Raw genomic sequence first — 21587 nt, forward strand, 5'->3', positions numbered from 1 at the left:
TGTGCTCTTCTGTGTTGTCTTGCTGTGGGAGAAATGAAGGTCTGTGAGCACTCAGCTTGTGCCTTCTGTCTGGGGTCGGGGGTGGGAGTAATTGTTGTGCATTCTCTGAAATGGCATGTGCCCAAAGCTAGCCCTTGGGCTGGCTGTTTCAGAATTGAGGAGGGTGCAGGGGTCCTGGGTAGAAGGTCTTGTGTTCCCTGAGTCAACAGGGCTCTGAGGAGGTTTTTCATCCTGGTGCCTCTGCCCAGCTTAGACAGATACTGAACTGATGGGAAGGAAGTCTTGCTTTTGCTGCTATTGGACCTCGTCCTTCAGCTGGAGAGAATGTACTCAGTGGGACCCATGGTGTGCAATGGGAGAGCGGGCTTGGCTTTGTGGCATCGTCATTTCAGGCGCTGTTTGGGCACAGCTGTGCAGACTTTCTTCCCTTTCTTCTCTTGCGTTGCCTCTGTGGCCATTGCTGCCACTCACCTGCCACTCACAGAACCTGCAGTTCTGGCTGTAGGAAGCGTTGAAGGTTTTCCCTGGCAGGGTTTGGGGAAAAGCTTCAGACCGCGGGTTGCCCCTTGCTACGGACCAAGGCTCTGGGCAGCTGGGTTCTCCCAGCATTCCCATGAGCGTCGTTCTCCAGCTGTCTGCGGACTGCTGAAAAGCAAGCGGACGTTTTGGCAGCAGTGTTGTGTCCTGTGCCTGCTTCCTTTGTGATCATGACCCTTCCCAGTGTTTGGTTTCTCCTTGACGTAGTGAGGTGGTGTGAGTGGCACAAGAAGGTGCGAGAGTGGTGGGAGTCCCTGCTTAGTTCTGCTCCACCTCGTGTGTTGCCCTTATGTGGGTGGTTTTTGCACATGAGAAGCCCAAAAGAGCCATGTGGCCTAGCTGCGAGGGGGAGACACGATGTGGCTCGGCAGTGCCTGTGTCCTGATTTGGCCCTAGTGTGTTTTGTAGGGCCAAGAAGAGGAGGCCTGCCCACACAAGTGAGCTTTGCTGCGGCCAGGGTTGCCTGACTGGTGTAGCAGTGCCCAAGGGGCACTCCTGTGTGCAGTGGATGCCCAGAGCACCACCTGCGAGTGTGCTGGTGCCCCGGCTTGTTGTCTCTCTTCTGGCTGTTTCTAATTGTTCCTCTTGTTGTTGTCCCCCAGAATGTGACTGCATCTGGACGGACTGGATTGATGTGAGTTACCCAAATAGTTCTGACAGAAACAGCGGTGACTACGAAACCTTTGAGAATATCCTGAAGAATGACTCCTCCTGGGTCTGTGCAAAAGCTGAGAATATTTCGTGCAGGGCAGAGCAATTCCCTCACATTCCCATTGCAGATTTAGGGCAGAAGGTGGAATGCAGTGTTAACACAGGGCTCATCTGTAACAATAGCGATCAGGTCATAGGAGGTATAATACCGATGCCTGTCTGCCTCAATTACGAGATCAGTGTCTGCTGCATCCCCAACATACCGCAGTGTATTACAAGTACCACCACGAGCACCACGACAGCCCCACCTTCGTCCACAACGAGAACAGTGTCCCCTCCACCCGTATCGACAACCGCTCCCACGCCAACGCCATCGGAGCCTCCCAGCAGCACCGCCACCACCACCATGCCACCCAGAAGCACCACCAGCAGCACCCTGGGGACAACGACGATGGTTCCTGGCACACCAGCACCCACCCCAACTACTGCAACCACGTTCACACCACCAACAATAATCACTAAAACCCCACTGCCTCCATCTTCAGAAGCAATAAGTAATTCTCTGGTTGTGTTGCCAGTTGTTACCTTGCTATGGGAGAAATCAAGGTTTATTAGCAGCTTAATGCATATGTTAGTTTTTGTACACTGAGGGAGTTTAGTTGATGTATATTTCCAAAAAAATCTTAGAATCATAGAATAGTTTGGGTTTGATGGGACCTTTTTAAAGGTCTTTTAGTCCTACCTCTCCTGCTGTGGGCACGGACTTGTTTCACTACATTAGGTTACTTAGAGCCCAATTCAGCCCGACCTTGAACTCTTCAAATGATTGAGCACCCACAACTTCTCTGGGAACCCTATTCCAGTGTCTCACCACCCTCATCATAAAAAAGTTCTTACTTTTGTCCAGTCTAAAGCTACCCTCTTTCAGTTTAAAACCATTGCCCCTTGTCCTGTAACTACAGGCCTTGGTAAAATGTCTCTCTCTGTCTTTCTTATAAGCCCCCCTTATGTATTGAAAGGCCACAATAACGTCTCCCTGGAGCCTTCTCTTCTCCAGGTTGAACCCCAACTCTCTCAGCCTCTCTTCATAGGGGAGGTGTTCCAGTCGTCTGATAATTTTCATGGTCTTTCTCTGCACCCACTCAAACAGTTTCATGTCTGTCTTGTACTGGGGACCCCAGAGCTGGATGTTGTACTCCAGGTGAGGTCTCACAAGAGTGGAGAAGAGTGGGTCCTGTACTGAGCTGTCTGTTTAGGAGGGAGAGTGCACATGTTTCTAATTCTCAGTTCTACTCCTTTGATTATTGGGAACATGAGGAGTTTTTCATCCTGGTGCCTCTGCCCAGCTTAGACAGATACTGAACTGATGGGAAGGAAGTCTTGCTTTTGCTGCTATTGGACCTCGTCCTTCAGCTGGAGAGAATGTACTCAGTGGGACCCATGGTGTGCAATGGGAGAGCGGGCTTGGCTTTGTGGCATCGTCATTTCAGGCGCTGTTTGGGCACAGCTGTGCAGACTTTCTTCCCTTTCTTCTCTTGCGTTGCCTCTGTGGCCATTGCTGCCACTCACCTGCCACTCACAGAACCTGCAGTTCTGGCTGTAGGAAGCGTTGAAGGTTTTCCCTGGCAGGGTTTGGGGAAAAGCTTCAGACCGCGGGTTGCCCCTTGCTACGGACCAAGGCTCTGGGCAGCTGGGTTCTCCCAGCATTCCCATGAGCGTCGTTCTCCAGCTGTCTGCGGACTGCTGAAAAGCAAGCAGACGTTTTGGCAGCAATGTGAGACCCCAATCATTGCAGTGAATCTGCCTCTGTGACAGTACACCACCTGTTCCTGTATTTCCTTCTGAACATGAAGGAGGTTGCCTGTCCTCACCCAAATGTGAATTAATTTTAGTTGAAGGACTGTCCTTGTGGACTGTGTGGACAGAAGCAGTGTATCTTACTTCCTTCTATCCTCCAGCATTATGACTGCACTCTTATTATGTATGCAGTGCTTCTTTATCTACCATGTGTCTCTTTACATCATGCTGTATAATCACAAACAGATGGTTCTGAGGCTCACCTCTGAGCATCATGAACAATTTATAAAATGCTAATCAAAAACTATTTTAAAGGAGCCTGCACTAGGGCCCATGAAAACTGGCTTGGTCATGCGAGAAGGAAAAAGCAGAAAAGTGAATTTGGGGTTCCTAGCATGCCAAAATAGCTTGTGGGTGAGTAGTCTTAAAGGCCTGGGAGTTAGGTATGGGACACAGATTGCTCCAGCAACTACTCAGTTTCAGTAGAATCAAATGACGCTGAGCATAACCAATGCTGGTATGAAGATGCCAAATGAAGTAGCACAGGGAACAGTGGTCTATCCATAGAATATAGCATGAGAGCAATACAGAATTAACCAAAGAGTTCACTGATCAACTCAAGGAGTAACCTTGGATTTAGGACTGCTGAAGTCTTCTCTGCAGTATAAAGTTTTAAAACTGCAGATACCTGTTCCGTCTGACATTGATCATCGATAAAGTATTTACATCAATGTCTCCCATACAAGATGTAGAAGATTTTTTTAGTAATATCTGTTATGCAAAAGCCTTTAATAAAAGACTTACTGCTTTATTCCCATCTAAATACCCTATGCTTAGTTTTGTTGAATTTTATTTGCTAATAAGAAAATGAAATTAAGTTAATAAAAATGCAATTTGCCTACTTAAAATAAAATACTGTGTTTTCTCCCTGTCTTAAAGAGGGTACAACACCTGAATCAGGAACACCGATAAGCACTACAGTTACTCCTTCAGCTACCCCACAGCCAACAACTAGAACAACGGAAATACAAAGTATAGTGTCTACCATAGGCACGACTATACAACAGTCAATAACATCAGTGTCAACAAGCCCAGTGACAGTCAGCACGTCTGGAGTCACTGAAACAGGATCAACCACCAGAACCACCACTTCGGGCCCCACACCCTCCAGGCCCACTCCCCACAGCACCACAACAGTAATGGAGACAACTAGCCACGAGACCTCTACCACGGGGACTGGGAGCCCTCCGACAGGACCACCTAGCAGCACCACCAGCACCACAACCTCAGGACCATCTTCCCCAATGTCTACAGCCAGCACTACTGTATCACCACCACCAGTGTCAACAAGCCCAGTGACAGTCAGCACGTCTGGAGTCACTGAAACAGGATCAACCACCAGAACCACCACTTCGGGCCCCACACCCTCCGGACCCACTCCCCACAGCACCACAACAGTAATGGAAACAACTAGCCACGAGACCTCTACCACGGGGACTGGGAGCCCTCCGACAGGACCACCTAGCAGCACCACCAGCACCACAACCTCAGGACCATCTTCCCCAATGTCTACAGCCAGCACTACTGTATCACCACCACCAGTGTCAACAAGCCCAGTGACAGTCAGCACGTCTGGAGTCACTGAAACAGGATCAACCACCAGAACCACCACTTCGGGCCCCACACCCTCCAGGCCCACTCCCCACAGCACCACAACAGTAATGGAGACAACTAGCCACGAGACCTCTACCACGGGGACTGGGAGCCCTCCGACAGGACCACCTAGCAGCACCACCAGCACCACAACCTCAGGACCATCTTCCCCAATGTCTACAGCCAGCACTACTGTATCACCACCACCAGTGTCAACAAGCCCAGTGACAGTCAGCACGTCTGGAGTCACTGAAACAGGATCGACCACCAGAACCACCACTTCGGGCCCCACACCCTCCAGGCCCACTCCCCACAGCACCACAACAGTAATGGAAACAACTAGCCATGAGACCTCTACCACGGGGACTGGGAGCCCTCCGACAGGACCACCTAGCAGCACCACCAGCACCACAACCTCAGGACCATCTTCCCCAATGTCTACAGCCAGCACTACTGTATCACCACCACCAGTGTCAACAAGCCCAGTGACAGTCAGCACGTCTGGAGTCACTGAAACAGGATCAACCACCAGAACCACCACTTCGGGCCCCACACCCTCCGGACCCACTCCCCACAGCACCACAACAGTAATGGAAACAACTAGCCACGAGACCTCTACCACGGGGACTGGGAGCCCTCCGACAGGACCACCTAGCAGCACCACCAGCACCACAACCTCAGGACCATCTTCCCCAATGTCTACAGCCAGCACTACTGTATCACCACCACCAGTGTCAACAAGCCCAGTGACAGTCAGCACGTCTGGAGTCACTGAAACAGGATCGACCACCAGAACCACCACTTCGGGCCCCACACCCTCCAGGCCCACTCCCCACAGCACCACAACAGTAACGGAAACAACTAGCCACGAGACCTCTACCACGGGGACTGGGAGCCCTCCGACAGGACCACCTAGCAGCACCACCAGCACCACAACCTCAGGACCATCTTCCCCAATGTCTACAGCCAGCACTACTGTATCACCACCACCAGTGTCAACAAGCCCAGTGACAGTCAGCACGTCTGGAGTCACTGAAACAGGATCGACCACCAGAACCACCACTTCGGGCCCCACACCCTCCAGGCCCACTCCCCACAGCACCACAACAGTAATGGAAACAACTAGCCACGAGACCTCTACCACGGGGACTGGGAGCCCTCCGACAGGACCACCTAGCAGCACCACCAGCACCACAACCTCAGGACCATCTTCCCCAATGTCTACAGCCAGCACTACTGTATCACCACCACCAGTGTCAACAAGCCCAGTGACAGTCAGCACGTCTGGAGTCACTGAAACAGGATCAACCACCAGAACCACCACTTCGGGCCCCACACCCTCCAGGCCCACTCCCCACAGCACCACAACAGTAGCGGAAACAACTAGCCACGAGACCTCTACCACGGGGACTGGGAGCCCTCCGACAGGACCACCTAGCAGCACCACCAGCACCACAACCTCAGGACCATCTTCCCCAATGTCTACAGCCAGCACTACTGTATCACCACCACCAGTGTCAACAAGCCCAGTGACAGTCAGCACGTCTGGAGTCACTGAAACAGGATCAACCACCAGAACCACCACTTCGGGCCCCACACCCTCCAGGCCCACTCCCCACAGCACCACAACAGTAACGGAAACAACTAGCCACGAGACCTCTACCACGGGGACTGGGAGCCCTCCGACAGGACCACCTAGCAGCACCACCAGCACCACAACCTCAGGACCATCTTCCCCAATGTCTACAGCCAGCACTACTGTATCACCACCACCAGTGTCAACAAGCCCAGTGACAGTCAGCACGTCTGGAGTCACTGAAACAGGATCGACCACCAAAACTACCACTTCGGGCCCCACACCCTCCGGACCCACTCCCCACAGCACCACGACAGTAACAGAAACTGGTAGCCCAATGACAACCACTGCAACTCGCACTACTCCCACAAGATCAACTGCCATCACCACCACCATGACTTCAGGACCATCCTCCATAGAGTCTGCTTCTATCACTACTGTATCTCCGCCATCAGTATCAACCAGCATCACGCCGGTCACCACCTCTGGTACAACTCCAACAGAATCTTTTACCACTACTTCAGGAACAACCTCTAGGAATTTTACCTCAATTACTGCCACCACCACCACCAGCACCTCTGAATTTTTTTCCCCTGGCTCAACTAGTACTTCTGGGCCAACTGCAACATCAAGTTCAGTCACCATTACAGGAAGTTCTACGTACAGTACAGTTACTCCTCTCAGTGCTTCAAGTTCAACTACAACTCCACCACCAACCACTCCTGGAAGAAATTGTTCTGTTTTTCCTAATGAATCTTATGCGGTGAGTAGATTTCATGAGTTTTTTTAGCATTCTGCTTTGTATGAAGACTAGGCACATAATTTCAATGCTAGTAACATACAGACTAGGTATTAATCTGGATAGAAAATAAAGTATCAGTACATTCTATTTCTTTCTGTTTTCTTGGGTATCAGCATGACTTCCAATGATATTCAGTTTGATAGCTTGCGTACTGTTATTAGTTCTTCAAGGATAGTTTTAAAAAGGCTTTCTTCAAGGAGGTAGATCACAGCTCAATGTTCCTCTTTATTGTAAGATAGCTTTGATGAAGAAGTAACCAAGGGCTAAGTGGTGCTAAACTATCTTTTCTGTTTCTGCTTTTGAATAGATCCAGAGTGGGGAAAAGTTGTTTATATGTTTACAGTGGAGCCCCACAATAAACCACAGTGCTGAACTAGCCTGAGTTTGGAATTAGACATACTTGATCATAGCCTTGTTTCAGGAGAGGACTGTGAAACAGATCACTACATTCAAATGCTCTTGAAATTTGACTCAGAGTTCCGAGTTTTTTGGAACCCTCCACCTCTGACACAGGCAAGCTAATGTCTCGTACATTTATAAAGTCTCCTCACAGCTTAGATGTTTACCAACTTGCTCAGTAGGTCTGCAGGGATGAAAATTATACATAGCTGAAAAACTGGTGGAAGATAGAAAGAATGCATACACAATGCATGCCCATAACCCCTGAGACATCAGTCCCCAAATAGCTGGTGTTCACTGTAGCTTTAGCTGTTAATCTGTTCCAGGCATTCATGGAAAGGGATTGATCATATATTGATCACTGATATTGATCAGTGTCTCTCACTGTTGATTAGAGAGGGAGTGTAGGTGATGAGATTAGATCAGACATCCAACTTTCAGACAGCTGAAACTATAAAAGGTGATTCCTGCTTCAGGTTACTGGCTTGACTTTTATAAGTAAGTAATGCTTTTCACTTAGCAGCTCTCAGTAGTGCTAGCTCATCTTTCAGGCCTTGATGGTGCTGACTGCTGCACTTCCTTCCTGTTTTCAGACTTCTGGTGGGGAGAAAATTGTCAATAAACATACAGCATTTTAAAACTCTGCAAAAGATATTCAGGCATAACTGTTGTCAGTCAGACTGCTTCATAAAGTTTCTCTCTATCTTCCCCCCCCCCCCCCCGCCCCGCCCCACTTCCAAACACAGCCAGGCGAGTCATGGTGGATCTGTGACTGCATTAAGGCAATATGTATAGAAGACAATATAATCCAGGTGGTTCCCGTAATCTGTAACCCACCTCCTAAACCTACATGTGCCAATGGGCTTTCTCCTGTGCAAGTCATTGATGAAGATGGATGCTGTTGGCACTGGGAGTGTGATTGTAAGTATATATTTTGTTGAATATTTTACATCCTGTGGAAACAATACTGGTGTTAGGAGCAGCAGTATTTATCAGGGGACAAGTATTGCACAAGGCTGTGACCCTCACACTTCTAGTGTTGATCTGTTTGGAGTGCTTCACTGATTCTTTTTAGCTAACTGGGGGCTTTTACTTAATTTGCTATCATTTCTACATAACTATTGTGTTCATAGAATAAATTGGTCTCCCAAGGCAGGATTTAAATGTCCAGATGCAGACAGCTATAGGCTAGAAGCCTATATATAAATTACTTGTTCAGACTATCGGTAGAGGTATATCTAGGGTGCAGTTAATCCTATTCTCAGTTGTCTATCAGAAATGTCAGATGAACTGTGCCCTGAAAGTGCCTGTTTTATTCTGTTATTGATGAGTTCTAGATAATGAGCTCATGCATTGACATACACACTTTAAAATCTAAATGCTTAAAGTTAGATGAGATGAATTGCACTCCTACAAATTTTGTTTGTAGTCTGATCTGATTCTGTATGTTGCCATAAGAAGCTAACCTAGCTGTATGTTTTTGTAGGCTACTGCACTGGCTGGGGAGACCCACATTACATGACTTTTGATGGACTATACTACAGCTATCAAGGGAATTGTACATATGTCCTTGTGGAAGAGATTTATAAGAAAGTTGACAACTTTGGTGTCTACATTGATAACTACCATTGTGATACACGGGATGTAGTCTCCTGTCCTCGAACACTCATTGTGAGACATGAGACTCAGGAAGTGCGCATGGCAACAGTCAAACCAAATACTCTACAAGTAGAGGTATTGGAGAATGTTACCTTTGATTTCTTGATTAAAATATTAATACAGCATCAACCCGATAATTATATTCACAATGTTAGGAAAAAAAATTAAAAAGGAATCTGTGTTTTAGATTTAATACCAGTTTGGATTATAAAATAGGACTGCTTTGAAGGACTGTTTTTTGACTCTGAATATGGAGATAAATTTCTACAACTTCCTCCCCTTTTTATCTCAAATATTTGCAGTGCCTTATCTCTCCTAAATACACAAACATGGAAATATTGCTAAGAGTTAAGGATATAAAATAAATTAATTTATAATTAATAATAATGTAACAAAGGAAAAGAATAAATGTTGAATGGGAGGATACAACATAAACTAGACATAACAATAAAATGCTGGGGTTAAGCATTTTTAAAAAGTACCGTTACTAGCTTTGATTGGTATCACCTTTTTAATTTTTCAGAATAGGGGCTTTTATGTGTTTCTTTCATTGATAAACATGATGCCCCAGCTTTGGGGCTTCAAATTTGATGAGAAGTGTTTCTTTTTAAGCTTTTGTGGGGTTTGTTTTGTTTATTTTTGTACATTACTGTGTGGGAATATTACAAGTTAGGTTGCAGCATATTGTTGAAAATTTGCAATATTTGGACCCCTTTTTTTTCTCTAAAGCAAAGAAAACTACCATTGCTGAGTAAAAGTAGTAGTGTTAGTTCCGTAGGTATATCATGGCTACTGTATTCATATAAATAATAGAGATTTTAGCTTATTTCTTTCATTTACTTTTCCTACAAGCATGTTCCCTTTATGCCAAGAAAGTTAAAAATGTGTGCACTAGGAATTCAGGAAAATTTTATATTGCACTTTCACGGGGTGCTCTCAATGCCATAGTCACTCTAATAAATCTGTTGAGTGTTAGAATTTAGCTGGTTTAAACTCTGAATTTTAGCCTAGTTTATCGGTGGCTGATAGGCCTTTTCTTTGGCTCAGAGAAGAAAAGTTCAACTGTCCAGTAACGTGAAGGGAAACACAGGGATACTTGTTACAAACTAAAAGCATATTATTTGCCTTTACATTCTTTCTCCAATGCAAAGTAATGAACAGTCAATTGTTTTCTAAAGTCAAACTAAATATATGTCTCTTTGCTGTTTTCTTTTATTTATTAGGTGACAGTAAACAAACAGGCAGTGGCTTTGCCTTATAAAAAATTTGGCTTGAGCATCTATGAGTCAGGCATAAATCGTGTAGTGGAAATTCCTGAACTAAAAATGAACGTGACCTACAATGGCTTGTCCTTTTCTATCAGAATGCCCTACAGCCTGTTTGGCAACAACACTCATGGACAGTGTGGTAAGGCTTACTCTTGTAATTTCTGTACTCTCAGAAAACCACAAACAGGTAAATGACAGCCCTGCCACAAAGATGAATGGAATTTGACAACAAATCTGTGAGTGAATTCTTTCTCCCCTTACCAATTTTAGGTACTTGCAATAACAACACGGCAGATGACTGCATGTTGCCGAATGGAAACATTGCAGAAAACTGTGAAACCATGGCAGATCATTGGCAAGTTGTTGATCCCTCCAAACCACAGTGCTCCCCAGGCCTAATTCCTACAAAAGCACCCAGCACAACCCCAACACAGCCTTGCAAAGAATCTTCCATCTGTGAGCTTCTTTTGGGAAGGTAGACGTTCCTCTGGGGTTTATAAGCCTTTGATCTTCAAATTAAGCAGCAATTTTAGGATTTGTTTCTCAATAAAAAGTGTTTCTAGCTATTGCTCCATTTCTTGTAGCTTTGTGGGTTGCTTCCATTCCTTTTACTGTTTCTAAATGTAATTCTTTGCTGACAGTTTGCTTCCAACCTCTGGCTGCTACATTAAACTTCCTTGATGTTCTTATGTTCTTCCACGCTCTCTGCTCTCCACTGTCCTATGCTCTTGCCTTTTCACACACTCAGCAGAAAACAGAGTCCAACTGAAAACAGACAGCTTCATTTTTAGAACATTGTGTCAGAATTAAGAAAAAAACAAAACAAAACCCCAAAATCTCTTTAGAAAAGTAGTTCGTACTTACACTTCATAATATTCATGTAGCTCCTGGACAGAAAATATTGGTGCCTGAGTGTTTTGTAGGTGAGGGGAGAATGCTTTAAGATATGTTGAAAGGTTACAATCTAGATTAGTGCTCTTAGTAAAAACCTCTCAGTAATAGTCCTTGTTCACACCTCATTAAGCACCATTGTTGCCATGTTATAATATGTTAAGCACATTGAAGAATTCATGGATCATTCAGTAACTAGTAATGATAAATGTTTCTGTTTCTAGTTTGTTTGAGCCGTGCCATGGTTTCGTCCAGCCTGAAAAGTACTATGCAGCCTGCGTTTTTGATAGTTGTGTACTTCCCAACTTAGACCTGGAATGTTCAAGTCTGCAGACCTATGCTGCCACCTGTGCTGATCAAAGTGTATGCATTGACTGGAGAAGTCATACCAATGGTGTTTGCTGTAAGTAGTTGGCCATTTATCTTTAACTATTAGGGAAGCTTATATGGAACTCTTTCGGCAACAATGTCCTAACGGTAAGCCATATTGGTTTTTGAGCAATGAAGACACCAATAAATCACACCAGTTGCTTTCCTCTAAGTAATTTTACAGGTAACATTTTTCACAATGGAAATGATAAATGAGCCTTCAAAAATATACATCTATTGACTGTGCCAGAAACATCTGTATCAGTAGATACTTTTTTGTACACAGGCAGTTTTGTGTTTTGCAGGCATAGGCAGATCACGCTGTATTTAGTGACGTATGCATTCATTTTCAGCTGTAGTAAGAAGAGGACAGAGGGTAGGGATACACTCCCCTTTGAGAACTTGTGCAAAAGAGACTGAAATTATGAAAAAAATTGTAATTAAGATGTAGACTCTTGGTTTTATCTCCTTAATGTAAAGTATGGTGCTATATCTCTACAGCTAAATTGCATAAAATAATTCCATTCAGACATGAGTCTGATATCTGTTTTTTTTTTCTCTTTGCTTCTCAAGTTGATCAAAGATACACGGAAAATGAGTAGTCAGTGTTTAATTTCTTGGCATAAGGTCACGGGGCTTTTATATGATACTGTTACTGAGCTCTTCCTCCTTTTTATTCTCCCATTCCAGCTTATAAATGCCCCTCAGATAAAGAATACAGAGCATGTGGTCCTATTAAAGAGATAACCTGCAAATCAAGGTAAATAATTCCTTCACTGTTAGTTATAGCTCATACAACTGTTCAGTCATATTGAATGCACAGGTGGATGAGAGAAATCAACCTCCTGTTATGTCTTAAATCGACTGTCAAATTTGGTACCACTGTTCTCTTGATCCTAAATCTGGGTGCCTGTACTGTTGACATTGTTTAGCTATACCAAACGTGAACACTGACAATCCCTAAATTGCAAACATGATCATTTGCCACTGTATCTTCAGTGAAAAGTTATTTGACATAATCCTCCTCTGCATGCCTATGACAGTAATGGTGTTCCTCTGAACATTTTGTCTCCTACAGTCAACAAAACGAAACTTCAACTAAACAAGTGGAAGGCTGTTTCTGTCCTAATGGAACAATGCTGTATGACTCTGGTGTGGATGTCTGTGTGAAAACCTGTGGTGAGTTATACTGCTTCACTTGGATGCGTGTTTGTTTCCTCTTTGTTGTTTCCTTCTCACGTATGCAACACAGATCTGACTGTATGCAGTACTCATACAACATATTATAGAGATGTCTACTGTTATATGAGTGGTAATGGAAATTTATTTTGATATTTTCACAGGCTGTGTTGGAGTGGATAAAATACCAAGAGAGGTATGCTACTGTATGCTTTTGTATTTCAAGTAGAGGCTGGGGGTGGGGAGAGGAGAGTGGTCTCCACTGGTGCAGTCTTGTTTTATTGTCTCCCAGCTTTTCATCCCTGTTTTTGCTTCTGTTCTTTTAATTAGTAACCATGCTTGAGTAACCACTCACTTTATTTTCTTTAATGACAGTTTGGGGAAAAGTTTACAGTAGACTGTCAGGACTGTATTTGCCTGGAAGGTGGAAATGGCATTGTATGTGAGCCTCATGAATGTGCCAAACAAAATAAGACCCGTTGTGATGGAGAAGGCTTCTATGAGGTCAATGAAGTCAATTCTGAGGACTCCTGCTGCCCCATTGTCACCTGCAGTGAGTTTATACTTTTGTTTCTAGTCTTTCTATACCTTTTAGGAATAGAAAGGAAAAGAGAACTTAACTAGTTTAGCACCAGAGACCTGCAGCAGGGAGTCACAAAATAGTATCTTTCCTAATGCTTTTTAAAATCAGCTTGCCTAGCGTTAAGGAAAATATGGTTTAATATTGCAATGACTCAGCATAACTGAATTTACAATTATGGGACTCAACATAACTGAATCTATAGTTCATGAGTTCAGGACCACATTTTATTCAAGTAAAATGCAGATAGATTATGAAATTCTATGTGGGTTTTAATTTTGCAGCAGTTGCCTACAACCTTGGAGAGAGTAACTGTTGTCCACTACTTCTCTGCAAAGAATTGTGATACTTTTTTAACACTTGGTAATTACCTGGTAGAAAATGTTTCATAAACTAGTGCAGTCCCCCAATCCAGTGCCTGGATTCACTAGGAAAAATATGTTCTCTTTCTGCAATCTGTTTCTTTGGGGAGGATCTAGACTGTTTCCTAGCAATGGAAAGTCTATCCTAAATGCTTTGATAGATGCCTATTTCTAGTAGCCGTGATTTAGTGTACTTTCTGACTTATTTCTTTTTTTTTCAGAATGCAATACAAGCTTGTGCACAAGTAAAGCCCCCAAGTGTACACTAGGATTTGAAGTTCACTCTCATATTCCCAGTGGTCAGTGCTGTCCTGTGTACCAGTGTGGTAAGTCCCTTGAAAATATATTATAATGGTTAGCATTATATATTATGTAATTTAGCATCACACTTTGTTAGACTGTATGCAATAGCCTGTTGAAAGAGGTAATAAACACAGTCAGATTCTACAAATTGGTTACTATTAACATTGTTCACTACTGCTATGGTTATGACAAACAACTACGAAATCAGATATAGCTCAGGTGGCTCAAGTTCCATTTTCTGGTTGTAAGTACTTGTAAGAACAGCTACAGGACTAACTGGGACTGTGGTCTCAGCTTAATCTAGCAAAACGTCCCTGTAAGTGTCCCCAGTAGAAGGTAGCTTTACAAAGTCTGCTTTGTTCTTGGTAATTGAAACAAGGAGCTACTTGTACCTGTTAGGTGGACGTTCCTGGCTATGAACTGGACTGCATATATTGGGCCAAATCTTCCTCCCTTTTTGCACATGCAGTATTTGTTCTTATACTTTATATATGTCATATCTGCTACCAGAAATGGGGAATAACCGAAGTATTTGACCATATGCATTGTGATTCATTGTGGAAGAAATGAGTTTAACTAGAGTGGGGTGGAGATGTTTTGTTTTGGTTTTTTTTCCCCTAGTAGCCACCTAACTCCTTGCTTCTTAACAGTTCCCAAGAGGGTTTGTGTACATCAGAATGCTGAGTTCTTGGTGAGTTCGTATTTCAACAATCTTCTGAAAATGCTTAAAACACCAGTTAGTATGCTTTATCAGAAGTACTATGAGGAGGTTTATCTAGTACAATCAATATTTTAGAAATTTTCAAATTCCTGTCAGGAGTTCATCAATTTCACAAAGCCTAAATCTTTTCTGAAAAGGTTACTGTGTTTGAAAGGGACTGAAAAGTTGTTTGTGTGTCAGTATCAGAGAGAGATTTGGGTTTAGAGTTAAGTGTGCATGCATTTTTTAAAAGTCAGTCCATATTTACTGTCAGCGTGTTATTGCGGTTTTACGACTGCTTTCAAAAATTAAAATATCTGTAAATAAGTATTATTCTAAACAGACTTAGATTCCTAATAAATTCTGTTGGGTCTAGTAGTTGTTTTATTGCAGATATTTGTATGACACCTGTCCTTTTAATATCTGAGTTTATCATTGCTATACAGGACTTCAATAAAGACACACATTAAATTAAATTTGGTATTTAAAATGTTGTCTTCATGAATGGCTAGCCAAATAGCTATCCAATAGTCTTTATGATTGTTTCCTTTTCCATAGCTTGGTTTACAGATTTTTTGAAAATTAAGAAATGTCTGTCACATGTCATATCTCATTAATATATGAACTTTTTTTCTTAAAATTTGTAGCCTAATTCCTCAGTCTTTGTTGATAAGTGTCAGAATTGTTTCTGTACTAATGAAGTTAACGTCAGCACTCAACTGAATATCATCTCATGTGAACATATTCCGTGCAACACATATTGTGAACCAGTAAGTGACAAACTTAAAACAAACAAAAAAAACCCACAAAATACCCATGTATGTGAAAAGCAGTTTGTTCAATGAGTGGTATAAGCAAAGGACAGGGAGCAGAAATCCAGAGTCCAACTTCAGTGTGGATACCAACTGTCCTTGAGCAATCTATTGCATGAAGCCTGACTGTGTAACTTACAGTATTCAGTTCACATTGGGAGGATTAGCTGGGAAATTTCTGTAGAGCACTTATTGGAGTGATATTTAATTATTAGGCATATTTATTATAGTGTTTTAATTTATTCCATCGATACCCAGTTTTTTTTACTTGTCTTCCATTGGGTTGGAACACAGAAAGGCACAAATCTAGAGTGCACTTCAAAGCATAATCAATTAGTGGGTTAGTATGTCTTCATTTATTTCTCAAAAATGCATCTATCATAGTGCTTTCATTTTTAATTAATTTTAATATCTAGGGATATGAACGTCAACCAGTGAAAGGCGAATGTTGTGGAAGATGTGTGCAGACTAAGTGTGTTATACATACATCAGATAATTCTGACCTCATCCTGAGTGTAAGTATGCTCTATATCTTACGTCTGTATCAAATTTGTAAAGTTCCCCCTTTCAGAGCGAGAACATCTCCTTGTCAGAGATAAGGCTTAGTGCAAGTTTGCACCTGGAAGGTCAGAGGCTCACCTAAAGCAAAGCCTATCTACAATTTTTTGGCCCGAAGGAAGGACTCATGAAATCAAATTTTCTGGAAGGCTCTTCCTGGAATGACAAATCCAATACCATTGGAAGGGTTTTTCTTGTAGTGTTGGGAAGCTTGGGGTTTTCTATATTATTTGATTTCTGTGTACTGAAAAACACCAGTAAAGCCTGCATATGAAACAATTTTATTGCCCCTGTAGGATGAAAATTTAGGATTGTTCTTAATTACCATACAACAGTTTAGCTTTCCCTAGGCAAAATTGATTGGCAAGGATGATTTTGTGAATGACTACTAATGCTCTCTACGTACTTTAGAGGATTTTTCTTTTCCATGGGAAATCCCATGTAAAACTGAAGATTCTCTCCACATATGGCATATGGCAATACATGTAATAATCTGTATCCAAAACAGCTATTAATCTAAAAATAATTGACTGGGAAACAAGAGGAAAGTCATTGTCAGAGGACAAGAAAATTTCTGTCTGAGCTCGTTTCAGCTTTCCTTATTACATTTTTTTTTTCGCTTGCAGCCTGGAGAGTTTAAAAATGATCCTTACAACAATTGCACCATTTATAGCTGTGTAAATATCCACAACCAGCTTATCTCTTCCACATCTGAGATTACCTGCCCAGCATTCAATGAAGAGAGCTGCAAACCTGTAAGTAAATATGGAAAATTCACCCTCTACTCAATGCATAGATTACTTCAGTTTAGTTCAGCCACCTAACTAGCAACAACAGTCAAATTAAGCTCTGATGGCCTTTCACCAAAGTTTCTCAGTCCCAAGGGCAAAAGTTTCTGCTGTATCCATGCACAGACCTATAGAGTGTATAAAATAAGATACCTGGGTGAGAGTTCAAGGCTTATAGCTGGCAGCTGTCTCTCAGTAGCCAAAACACTGGTCGGCACTGAGATACAAAGTCCTCATTGACTGCTTTGTGCAGGGTCCTGTCTGAACAAGAGCCATGTTTTCTTGAATGTTACAGAAATTCAAGCTGTTCAGTCAGCAGGCTGCCAGTAACGCCATGCATACTTCCCATTCAAATACATAAGTCTCTGAAAAAACATTTTTTGGAATTGTTTCTGAGGAAAAATTGCATTATGTTCACTGTAGACTTTCTTCAAAGCATTATCTTTATTTCCACAATCCTTTGTAAATTGATAGATATCAAGTCTGGAAGAAACCATTGTCTTTGGTTATTCAGATCAATGCTAGTTTTTGCTGGTTATTTCCAGCCATTGAGGAACTGCTCTTCTCAGTTATTGCCCTAAAAGCCTCTTCCATATAGGGAAAGAAAATAATATTATTTCTCCTGTTTCTTTGTTCTTTTAGGGAACTATTACATTCTTACCTAATGGTTGTTGCAGAACCTGTAAGTATACCAATGTACCTGAATCAACACTACAGAGAATGAATTTTCTTCTTAAACCAAACCATTTTCCAGCCATAGAGGCTGATATGTTTGTGTTTAAATAGATGCTTTTATATTTATGTTTGTTATTCCAAGCATTCACTGTCCAATCTCTCTGGGAAAGTTTAAACTGAAGCAGAAAGACCACTTATGACAATTCTTTGAGGGCACTAGTGAAGCCCAGAGGGTGATGAACAGCAAGGAACTTCTGGAGCTATTTCACTGAAAGTGTTTTCTGATCTTTCCCTATAGGTGCACCTCTGGATAGTCCCACACCCTGCTCTGTCCGTCAAAGAAAAGACTTTATCGTCTATAAGGGCTGCCATTCTGTGGACAGAGTTGTCATGACTGAATGTGAAGGAACATGTGGAACCTCCTCACTGTAAGTCAACTGATTGGAAAATGAGATTCAAATTCTGCTGGCACTGAGCTTGTTTATATAACAGGAACAATAAATAGTTAGACTACAGAATGGTAGAAGACCTGAAACTATCAGCTCCCCAAATCATGGGCACAAAATCATGAAATCTGTGACTGAACCTTTGATTTGTCTTAATACAAAGTAGAAAAGTGTATTAAATTGCCTTGGGATTCAGACAGCTATGATAAGGTCTATCCATCCATTAAGAACTGGCTTGTCTGTCATTTGTGTCAGACCACCTTGGCTGGAAATCATCACAAAAGATCATGGATTATTTCCTGTAATGGGAATGAGCCCAGAGAGCAGCCAGGCCTGATGCTCATAAGCTGAAAAGCTTCTCAATAATTAACATCTAAAATGAAAAACACATATATCTTTTAAAGGAAAATTGAAACATGCACAATTTTTATACAGTAAAGAAATTAAAAAACAAATGCTATAGGGGTAGAGTGCCAGTGTTAGTAGAATAGTTTCACTGTACATTTTTCTCTGAAATAAGAGAATCTACAAGAAACTGGCTATAAGAAAGTGGCTAGTAGGACACCTGGTACTGAGCTATTAAAACACTGGAAAAAAATGTAATTCTAACTCCCCAAAGAAACTGCCATTTGCTGCCTATCACTGAATATGCCACATGGTACCTTACATGGGAGAAAACTGATCTTTAGTCTCAGATTGAACCCCGAATAGCCAGGGGGTTTATTAGTATTTTGAAATACCTTATCATCTTAGAGTCTTGCTGTGGTTGCCTCTGCACACAAATACAAGTAAAAGATGGCTCTTGACACAGTTTGTAGCCTGATATTGACAGGTTCTGCAGGTTAGGAATGGTGCTTGGGAAGCTGATGAACACAAAGCTGCAAAAAATACTTTGCTGTGAGATAAGAACAGAAAGAGCTGCTGCTTTCCCTTCCTGTTAACACTGCCTGGTTTGGGATACGCACTTTGATTCACGTGATGCAAGTGTAGCCCTTGCAGCCAATTGATTGATGTGATGCCATTGTAGATGGCATTATAGCCACTTATCTATGCAGTTTTCTTATTTGGGTCAGGGCTTTGTCTGCCCTCAGTTGTTGATCTGGTGTATTTAACATCCATCAGTGCCAGGATGGTGAGAGGAATATAAGGAAGCTGAGCTCCTAGAACTCACTGGGTTTTTTTACAAGGACTTCCATAGTAATTGTTTTATCAGAAAAAATCTCAGCAAATGCAATGAATTTTAAAAGCATATTGTTATAACCACTGCTCTGTCAGATGAGCTTAGCACTTTCATTAGCCACAACTGTGGCTCTTCTACATATTATTCCAAACTTCTCACAGGAGTTCTGTACCTAATTTCACCCTCTCCTCTGTATGTTGGCTTCTGGCACAGAGTAATGTTGCCATTTTCCATGTTAACAGATACTCTGCTGAGGCCAATTCTATGGACCACAGCTGTTCCTGCTGCAGGGAATCAAGGACTACTGTGAGGGAAGTGGAACTTAAATGCCCCACTGGGCATTCAGTTTCACATAAGTATATATATGTGGAAAGCTGCAGCTGTCAAGACACTGAATGTAGCAGCTCACAATCCAGTGAGTTGCAGAGCACAGAAGAAAATGACAAGGCGAGCACTCTGAACCGTATCAAGAGGGCCATCAGCTTAACAGCAAAATGAAGGGGAAAAAAACTAGCAACTTTCAACTAAAAGGACAATTGTCATCTTCCTTGACTACTTTTGAACTTTGTGTTTCCCCATTACTGTACCCTGTTTGTTCTTCAATTATTTTTAACAGTGCTGTATTTATTTGTGCACAAAATAAGAACACAAATTTGTGTTCTTCCAAGTGCACAGCCTTTTGGGTCTTTTTATAATCAACTTATTTTCTCTGAATGATTAAAAGCACATTTCAAAAAACATGGGTTCCGTACTTATTCTCATGCTGTCTTGATAAGCCTGACTTTTAAAAGAGAAGAAAAGTTCTTTTTCAAGTTTTAGGAAGTCAAGTGACATATTTCCTAAATTTTTGGGTTATCTGTTTCTAGCTCCTTAAAAACTGAAATATCAGAAGGTATTGCCTGGAGGACCCAATGTGTAAGGTGGTGCAGAAGTTGATGCTGTCGGGCAGAACAAAGCTAAAGATGAATAATGCATCATGAAGTGATCCAGATGACCCGGAGAAACTTCTCGTTCAGCACTAGATCTCATTTTAGCAGGGCTGCTGTGTATGTTAGAACTGTCTTAGTTCATCACAATTATGTATTTTCACTAAGAAAGTAGTCCCTCAGGTATGAGAATATGAAGGGATGTATAGTTAGTACTATAGTAAGAGGTCTCCAAATTCCAACGCTTGCAAACCAGATGCCCATCTCTGAGCTAGTAATCCTAGGCTTCCTCTACAGGAAGTGGAGAGAAATAGCCATTTTCGACATTCATTTGTCTCACAACAAAGGACATATCCAAAGGACGTTAGCTGCATTGCATTCTAAAGTGCCTGTTCATCTGGTCTTACTGTAAGGGGAGCTGAAGGAGATTAGCTGAGATGGACATCTCTCTTGGATCATCTGAAGTACAATGAGGGTAATCTACACCTTTTGTTGTGTGTGAAAAATGCTTTCGGTATTATTTTGTCTCTGTTAATGAATACTAATTGTGCTTTACCCTTGTGAGCTTGAGCCACAGCCAACCTGAATACAAGCATCTTTGCTACCTAAAGAATTGGTGGCACCATTTTGTGCTACTATTAGCCCTGCCAAATGTATTGCAGCTTAGAATGCAGACGCTGGTAGGAATGCACAGAAAATGAAACTCCAGAAGTTTTGCATCTTTAGGATACTATGATTAGAGCTAATTTCTGTGGAGGGGGAGAGGTAGCTGATCTAAGAAGAAGGAAGTTTTGTCGGTTTACAAAGCAAGCTCCAGAAATAATGAAGCCTGGTTTCTGCTTTAGCATGGGTTTCAAAGGATTTCTATCTCTAGGTTCATTGTGAGATGTGACTGAGACTTTTCTCCTGGGGCATTTACAAGGTCACTCTCTGTGGATTCTTTGTTGTCTAACGATTTCTGTGCTGACACTACAGCCATACTTTTCTTTGAGTCATTTGCAAAAAACACTTTTCTCAAAATCTGTTGACATTTAGCTGTCTTTGAGATCTTCATTTGTGCAGTTAAATTTGGCTGAAGTCAACAATAGCTTCCGGAGACAAGCAGATACAAGGTGTGATCAAATCTTCCTTGTTTCCTATGAAAAAGAGATAAAATATTCCAAGCCACTAGTGGCATTTGCTGCACACTATATTTACATCGAAGACTAAAATCTCCCTTGCTTCTTTTTTTTTTATTTTGTTCTGTAGTTTGCATGGTCTCTTTCTGTCCCTTCTAGTGATGGGCAAACTACTTCTAAATAAGGAAGTTAAAAGATCCTGTATAAGTCAGTAAGGCTGCAGATTTTGGCTTCACCACTGCAGGGCACTCTATGGCTAAGAATGTAAAATCACTTCGGACACAAAAAAGCAAGCTGCCTCCAAAAGGGAGTTTGTACTTCATCAAGTAGAGGGTTTCACCTCTGAGAAGAATGAATG

At 42.3% G+C, this 21587-nt stretch overlaps 1 protein-coding gene across 1 annotated transcript in view; it reads left to right on the plus strand.

Moving 5' to 3' along the window:
* The window catches only part of MUC2 (mucin 2, oligomeric mucus/gel-forming), a 72926-nt gene extending 53052 nt beyond the window's left edge, over positions 1 to 19874 (plus strand). Inside the window, exons 37-55 of the mRNA XM_041129341.1 lie at positions 1140 to 1742; positions 3925 to 6977; positions 8162 to 8336; positions 8902 to 9149; positions 10298 to 10481; positions 10613 to 10817; positions 11458 to 11636; positions 12293 to 12362; positions 12681 to 12781; positions 12946 to 12977; positions 13157 to 13334; positions 13945 to 14049; positions 14677 to 14717; positions 15374 to 15496; positions 15955 to 16053; positions 16723 to 16851; positions 17527 to 17566; positions 17858 to 17987; positions 19428 to 19874. Of these exons, the coding sequence (XP_040985275.1) occupies positions 1140 to 1742; positions 3925 to 6977; positions 8162 to 8336; positions 8902 to 9149; positions 10298 to 10481; positions 10613 to 10817; positions 11458 to 11636; positions 12293 to 12362; positions 12681 to 12781; positions 12946 to 12977; positions 13157 to 13334; positions 13945 to 14049; positions 14677 to 14717; positions 15374 to 15496; positions 15955 to 16053; positions 16723 to 16851; positions 17527 to 17566; positions 17858 to 17987; positions 19428 to 19683 (5951 nt within the window). The 3' untranslated portion in view covers positions 19684 to 19874. The remainder of the gene's footprint in view (positions 1 to 1139; positions 1743 to 3924; positions 6978 to 8161; positions 8337 to 8901; positions 9150 to 10297; positions 10482 to 10612; positions 10818 to 11457; positions 11637 to 12292; positions 12363 to 12680; positions 12782 to 12945; positions 12978 to 13156; positions 13335 to 13944; positions 14050 to 14676; positions 14718 to 15373; positions 15497 to 15954; positions 16054 to 16722; positions 16852 to 17526; positions 17567 to 17857; positions 17988 to 19427) is intronic.
* Positions 19875 to 21587: the final 1713 nt, after the last annotated feature.

The sequence above is a fragment of the Aquila chrysaetos genome, chromosome 16 (genome assembly GCF_900496995.4).
Source record: "Aquila chrysaetos chrysaetos chromosome 16, bAquChr1.4, whole genome shotgun sequence".
Classification (NCBI taxonomy): Eukaryota; Metazoa; Chordata; class Aves; order Accipitriformes; family Accipitridae; genus Aquila; species Aquila chrysaetos.